At 42.1% G+C, this 7,259-nt stretch overlaps 1 protein-coding gene across 1 annotated transcript; it reads right to left on the bottom strand.

Moving 5' to 3' along the window:
- Window positions 1-141: 141 nt before the first annotated feature.
- Window positions 142-4,637, bottom strand: LOC135593184 (protein Brevis radix-like 1). Its single transcript, XM_065083044.1, has 5 exons — window positions 4,316-4,637; window positions 3,807-4,222; window positions 2,067-2,202; window positions 1,516-1,958; window positions 142-370 (listed from the first exon to the last, which is right to left on the bottom strand). Exons 1-5 carry the CDS (start codon window positions 4,463-4,465, stop codon window positions 292-294), a joined length of 1,224 nt encoding a protein of 407 aa, XP_064939116.1. The 5' UTR covers window positions 4,466-4,637; the 3' UTR covers window positions 142-291.
- Window positions 4,638-7,259: the final 2,622 nt, after the last annotated feature.

Below are 7,259 nucleotides of genomic sequence, written 5' to 3'. Positions count from 1 at the left end.
TTGTACACGTAACACTGCTGAAAAGTAGAATCTTCCTGTGGCAAGGGTGAATGAAACTACCAAGTAAAGGGCCAACGGTGGTGTGAAACGATAGGCTCAAGTAAGCAGGGTCATGTTAATGCGACATTAGTCTCATGAAGATTGGAGGAAGGCAACTACTCATTGTTAGTTGTTGCGGATATGATGAAAGAGGAAGTCCAGCTTTTTAGCCAAGTGCATGAAGAAGATGAACACCCAAGAAACCTCAATGCTGTAAAAGAAATAGCTAGAACACTAATGTTTGTTTGCTTATCAAAGATATTGCTCCTGTATCCTGCTGCGGTTCTCCTCCCACCACAACCTTGCGTGCATCTCTCCAAACCTCTCCCGACTGCAAAAGTATGATGGCATTAAAAAGAGTTAGCACATGGAAGGAAATCACAACTGTCCACATAAATGGAAGGTTTTCCGATTTCCATGAACATAGTGGCATTCAAACTAGAGCTGATTTTTACTATTGGATTTCATAATGAAGGATTTTCAAATTTAGTATCCTGATGGAAAATATCAGTGTTCAGTTAACAATCACCTGGATATCCACTAAGGTGTCTGTGACTTCCTCATTGACACTACACATTGTGGGTAAGGCAGCAAGTAGACAAAACATCAAATTGAAAGAATCAAAGACCATTTAAATCCCAAGTTTATCGACATAAGTTCAATATAATTAGCACAACTTATCGGTAAGAATCAAGAAACAGGAAATTTATGGAATGATAAGGAGTTTGAAAATTTAAAGATGAATAGAAGATCTCCATTACAGGTTTTACTATTGCACACAAGTTAGCTCACTTATATAAATGGCATAACATGAGAAAGGAATTCTCCAGCAACATGAACATGAAGGGTAACATAGATTTTCCAAGGCCTGACTGATAAAGATTCCTTCATTATTCCATCTGCTGTTACAGCTAATTGTTCCTATATCAAGATTATTCCAATTTGGGTGATAGTGGAGAACATTCTGCTTGCACCGACTCCTACCGCACAGGATCAATTTGTCAGCAATCATGCTTTCGCTTAGCCTGAAACTAACCTACTCCAAGTCTACTCTATGCCATTTAGATTAGATGTCTGACCCTTGTTCTTCAATTGACGATCAATTCAGAAGTGGCTTTGTTTAGGTTAAATACGTCAAGATCAGTTTTTACATGATGCTTTAACTTAAATAGGTCGATAGAACTCTCACAGGCCAAAAATTTGTCAATCAACCAACATGTTGAATATCAGCTTGCTTGGGTTGTAAAAATCTGTCAGAATAAGTTAGCCCACTTCAGTTGAGGTTAATGTTTCAGTCGTTCCAACAAAAATGAGGTCCAGAGTTAATGCAAATGAAGTTGCAACCAGTGCTCATGTTTGACAAATGCACGACGCACTGTACCCAGTCACAATATTTGTGAAACTAGCATCCAAAGATCAAAAACTGAAAGGGAACCATTCAACAGAAAGAAGCCGCTGAAGAAAGAGAAGTCTAACCTGAATCTCACACGACGGAGTTCCCTGATACCTCCAGGTAATTCGCGAATAGTGATGTAGACACCGGGTTCATCCTCTTCTACCCATTCCCTCTCTAGATCACTAGCATTGCTAACTGATGCTGAGAGTTCCCCAGAGCGGTCCACCTCCTCAGGTGATGAGCTTGTCCTCACTGAAGCATCCATCGAAGATGTTTCTGTCTTTGCACCACTGATGCTTGACAACTTTGGGGTTGAAGTGAGGCCCCCGGAATCATAATAGTGGCGCAGATGGTGCGGATGGTGATGGCCATGGGCTCTGTAGCTTGGATGTTGCTCTAATGAATCAGATGATGAGTACCCCATCCCACCACCACCACCACCACCAATCAATGGCCTCTGGAAGTTGCGAGGGAGCCGCTCTTTGCTGAGAGGTGGCGTCACTGGGCTGTCCTCCTTCGAGCTCTAGGAAGATGATTTAAGCAGCAATGAAAAATTGGTTTAAAGGAAATAAATAACATGAAAAAGGAACTTGTGCAGGAAAAGGATTGATATCAAGCAATCTTCTTTCACCTCATCCTCGGACCTTGGTGGGGTGGGAAGAGGCATGGCGTGCCGATTGAATCTCTGGACATTGTAGAGCTCCATGACCTTGTCATAGTTTTCTGCCCACCACCTCTGGGCTTGCCACTTGTTAAACATCTCTCGGCTACCACAGACCACAGCAATCTCGTTACTAGTTTGTATGAAACTAATGCAAGCAAATTTAAATACAAACTAGCAATTAGTTACTAAGACATTAAAATTTTGATGACATGCAAGGTCTCGATTATGAGCAAACAAGACCATAAGCAATCAGGCAAACCTTAATTTATCCAGCAATTTAAGTATTCTGAATCTTAAATGGCATATAAGTTCTATTGGTATGATAATTCGAATAAACAAAGCAGTGTGACTTCTCATCGGTACCACAACTGCAGCAAACAAGTGCCATACCCAAGACGCTGCATATGGCACGCAAACTCAATCTATAATGAACAAATAAATTATCCAACACCAGCAGGAAATAACATGCATCTCCTAAAATCATCCACATCGTCAAAACTCTGCTATCCAACACCAGCAGGAAAAAACTGTGAAGTTATCTTGGATACGGTTGGTTCCAGAGCTCACAATTGGTTCAGAGACGTGCTAGCCTTCACAAGCAAACCTCTGTTTCCACTCCATGAGTTTTCAATGTACCGAAAGCCGCATCACACGAAGCAAAAGTTGCGTGTATGATTTCATGCAGCCAATGTGGTTTCCGAGTTCGGATAGTTGATCCAGCCATCTGCATGGATCTTAAATCCCTACACCAACCCGATCCACTAAAGTTGAGTGTGGTTGTGGCATCACAGGCGGGCGAGCACGTGACTGACCCATCAACAGCTTCAAGTCACAGGGAATCTCCAGCTCACTAACAAAACTCAAACGGCTTTCACAGCCTACAGAACTCGTTGTAAAGCCTTAAATAACGACCGCAGTTGAATACAAATAAAAATCGGTGGGCCCCTCAGCCCCAAGGAAACGCCTTTGAACAATAGACAAATAATAAACAAAGTCACCACTAGCTTTGTTTACTAGTTTTGATCCGTGTTCGTAGGCCCTCCTTTTCCTCACACCCCGAAGGCGGAGGAGGAGGAGGCGGGTCTTTTGTCCTCATTCTAAATTGCCTTCGGCTCGTCAAGCCAAGCCCTCGCCACTAGCTTGCGAGACAAGAGGAGCTAAACAACAAATTTAGAACGGGAAAGCAAAGCCTCGAGACCAGGACCGGGCTGACCCCCCCCCCCCGCGGAAAGCATTCCAATGGGAAGCCGATCCCCCCTCCCCTCCTTCCTTTTTGATGCCCATCTTTTTTTCTGTCCAATATATGGCTTCTCGGAATTTCGAAAGATCACCGAACGAAGCAATTTAATTGCATCCCTTCCAAGAAGTATTGGAAGCATCCAATTGACCAAAACGCCCACTTACTCAACAGCTGAGTGTCATCAAAATGCTATTCGTTTGGTAAAAGAGAAGGAATTGCTTCTCAAAATCAGTTGAAAGATTTTAAACTTAGTCCAGTTTGTTAGGGAAAAACGATTTTGTCGATCGAGTTAAAGGTTTCCTCTTCCGTTTCATGCCACTGTGGCAGTGATGAAACATGGAAGCGCTCACCCGAGGTACCCAGATCTCGGCCCATGGCGGACGGAGGCGGTGACCGCACTTCCGCGGCCGCGGGGAGACGAGATCCACGTGGGTCGATAACGAGGCGCGAGAGCGGTGGCGGAGTACCTGAAACGGATCCTCTTGAGGTCGTTGCCTCCCTGGGGGAGCGAGAGGAAGGTGATCAGGACCCCGGGCTCGACCTGGGCCACCCACTCCTTGGGCTCCTCCTCGTCGCCGTCCTCCAGAAACGCCGACGCCGCCTCCAACGAGGCCTCCGTCCGGCCGCTCACCGAAGGCGTTCTCTCGCCGCTGGAGAGTGCCTTGAGCCGCGCCTGCAACTCCCGGCCCATAGCCGGCGGCGGCGTGGACGCCGCGCTCCCGCCGGCTCGCCGGTACGCGTAGTGGAACCGCTCCGACCCCGACGCAGCCTCCGAGTCCGCGTAGCCCCCGTGGTGGTGGCGGCGTCGTCCCCCGGCCGCCGCCCCCGAGCACGGCTTACAGTGCCGGTACGCCCCCGACGCCCTCAACGCCATGTCCTTAATCTAGTCCAAACAAAGAAAACCAAATCAAATCCAGATTCGTAGAATGGATCCGACGAAGCCTAAAGCGGAACCCTGGATCACGCGATAGGTTACCTGGGACGTAAGGGCTTTGATGGCCTGGCGGGTACCGGGCGTGCCGGCCCCGGTGGCTTCATCATCGTCGGGATCGTGGAGCGGTGATCCACCACCGCCACCGCCGCCGCCGCCGCCGAGCTGCTTCGAGCAGGCGATGCACGTTAGCATCTGGGAGCGAGAGAAGTGAGGAGGGAACGGTGAAGGGATTGGGACGTGAGAGGGTTTTGATGGCGACTTGGCTCGAGGAGGTGAGTGAGCTTTAAGGACCGAGACCAGAGAAGAGGAAAGGGAAGAGGGGAGACGGCTGCCGTTACACTGGTCTTGCAGTATGTCTTAAAAAGGCACATAAAAAAAAGGGGAGGGCGGAATTCTAATTGGGTGCGTATAAAGAAAAAGCTGTTACCGGCTGAGTTGTAGTACGGTCAGTATCTGCAGGAGCGGTGGGGAAGACGAGAACGGGTCGCGAAAGGACACGTGGCGGTGGACGCATCCCTCGCTTCCAAGAGTGGAAAAGGTTAGTTTTTGCCGCCACAGATTCCAATTGAGCTATTTTTCTTTTCTTTTTGTTCTTCCTAATTAAAAGGTTAAAAGCGTTTTTTTGGGAATAATATTGAATGGTGGAATAGTACTATTGGAAGATTTGTTACTATTTCTTGTAGTGTGCCACTGAGAACATTTGTGTTGGATCAAAATGACCTTTGAATTTACATTTTAAATAGATTATTTTTTGACATAAAAAAATAATGCTCCATGCAAAGTGCATTATTGATCGTTACCTATCAGAAGTGACTCATTGTCACTTAGTGGAAACACATACCTCAATCCTACTCATTAGTATCGTCTCATATCAATTTAGAAAATGTTATTAAGCTATCGTGTATGTTTTTATGTGATCATGTCATTTGTCTTGATTGATACCTAGTTGTCTTTTGCTCTGATTGCAAAGGAAACAGGTACATTAGGACTCTTGTAATTGTTTTCACAGGTTTTATATTTTAATTTGATATCAATTCTAGTAATATATCCAACCGATTTAATTCCGATATATCCAGTAGGGTATAGATCTATTTTGATCAATATCAAGAAAAATATATATGTTACCAATCATATATCATGCTATTAAATATATATATTCATGGATATTTTTTTTTAAAAAAAAATTTCTTAGATGATGCACCTTGTTTTTAGTTTTTCATTTGGTCTCTTCTAAATAACTCTTGCTACCACCAACGTATTTTTCTTTCTTTATCATGATTGTATGGGACGAAAGCGATGGGGTCTCACTATGGGATATAGACGGTAACGATAGAACAGAAATAATGAAAACCTTATGAATGTGAATAAGATAATCACAATAATATCCGATGGAGCAGAAGTGACGAGACAAAAGTGAGAGAGATCGAAGGCAACCAACAATGTCCACTTGAAGCGATGAAAAGGTAAGAGAGAGCTTTCAACAATTTAAGAGAAGTTATATTTATGTTATTTGTTAAATATATGAAAAGGATAATTTAAGAGTCATTTGATGAATAGATTCATTAAAAATTATATTATTTGTTAAAGAAACTTGAAATTTTTATTTATTTATTATTTTCTATTCAACAATATTTAGCACTTTACTCATTGATAATTGTTCTACCAAGAGGTTCCAAACTTTCATATTCTTCAATTCTCAGAGTGAGAGAATAGTAGGAGATATCAAGTATTTATCGATGATAGAGAGTAAGAAAGAGATCGAAAGTAAATATAAATATTGACCAACATAAATTTGATCATTAATGAATTGTATCATCTAATTAACATCCTTCGTGATTACAGAATTATTGGATCGATTCGAACGCAATCCATACTCGAATGAGTTAAATAAAAATTTCAATCACATGGATATAGAAAAAGATATTATTATCGACAATCTTCTCTTTCTTATTAGTAACCTCTTACCTCATTCAACCATTTAGAAAATAATCAAATATAATCTTTGTAGATGCATCATCTTAATTACTAATCATACCCCTATTTTCCATAACCCCTCGATTGTTTTAGAATATGACATGTTTCAAAATATTATCTTTTGCATTTATAATCGGATATTTTTAATCCTAAAAATATTAAATCGATCTAACAAATGTAAAGAATTATTTCTCACCTTCTTTTTTTTTTTATCGTCTCATTTGATTATCAATTGTTTTCATCGTTTTAGATTACGAAAGATGTTCGACGAATAGAAGAAAAAGACATGTATGGAAGGAGTTAAAAGTGTATATTAAAATTAAATGACAAGTCGATCATTTACGTTTGAATAAAATAAAATCTCGTGAGAGAAAAGAAAAAAAAAAAAGAAGAGATGAGGAAACAATAAACAACTCTTTGTTTCTATGGCTTCAAGTGATCTCTAATCAATATCTAATGCATTTTACGTCACCACATGCCAAGTGATCTCTAATCAATATCTAATGTATTGTTCAGTTGTTCGAACTCATAAGCTTCACATGCAACACCTCGCGTGCACGCAGTCCATTGGTGGCAACAAAACAAAGAATTCATATCAAGAGAATGAAAATAATAGTGATACATATATATATATATACATAGAGAGAGAGAGAGAGAGAGAGGAGATGGATTATTCATGGGGTGCAGTGAACACGCTGGGCATAAAGTAGATGTCATTAAGTTGGTCAGTCAAGTAGTGTACGTCGGATGCACCTGATGTACAAAAGGCCTCCCGTCCTCGTCTGCATGCCTTGTTGCTGGTGAAGAGACAAAGGCTGGGCCACATAGCCGGTGTACTTTGACCACTTTGTAGTCTCCCCTGATGCCGTGCATATATGTCGTATCGTGTGCTTTTGATGTGGCCCACTCCGACACGGCTGCCACATAATCAACTTTACTTGCTTTTCCATTTGCAAGAAAGACTGATTAATCGTTGTTACCGGTGGTTATTTTTGAATTAAAAATAATATTC

The sequence above is a fragment of the Musa acuminata genome, chromosome BXJ1-9 (assembly GCF_036884655.1).
Source record: "Musa acuminata AAA Group cultivar baxijiao chromosome BXJ1-9, Cavendish_Baxijiao_AAA, whole genome shotgun sequence".
NCBI lineage: Eukaryota > Viridiplantae > Streptophyta > Magnoliopsida > Zingiberales > Musaceae > Musa > Musa acuminata.
This window is presented reverse-complemented; position numbering and strand designations above follow the sequence as displayed.

What these genes read in the sequence shown, in the direction of transcription:
- LOC135593184 (XM_065083044.1), bottom strand. Translation starts at nt 4,465, where the DNA reads ATGCTAACGTGCATCGCCTGCTCGAAGCAGCTCGGCGGCGGCGGCGGC. An exon ending in CTCAAGAGGATCCGTTTCAG is followed by an intron (nt 2,203 to 3,806) that starts GTACTCCGCCAC and finishes GGTCTGTGGTAG; the next exon opens with CCGAGAGATGTTTAACAAGT. An exon ending in CTCCGTCGTGTGAGATTCAG is followed by an intron (nt 371 to 1,515) that starts GTTAGACTTCTC and finishes ATACTTTTGCAG; the next exon opens with TCGGGAGAGGTTTGGAGAGA.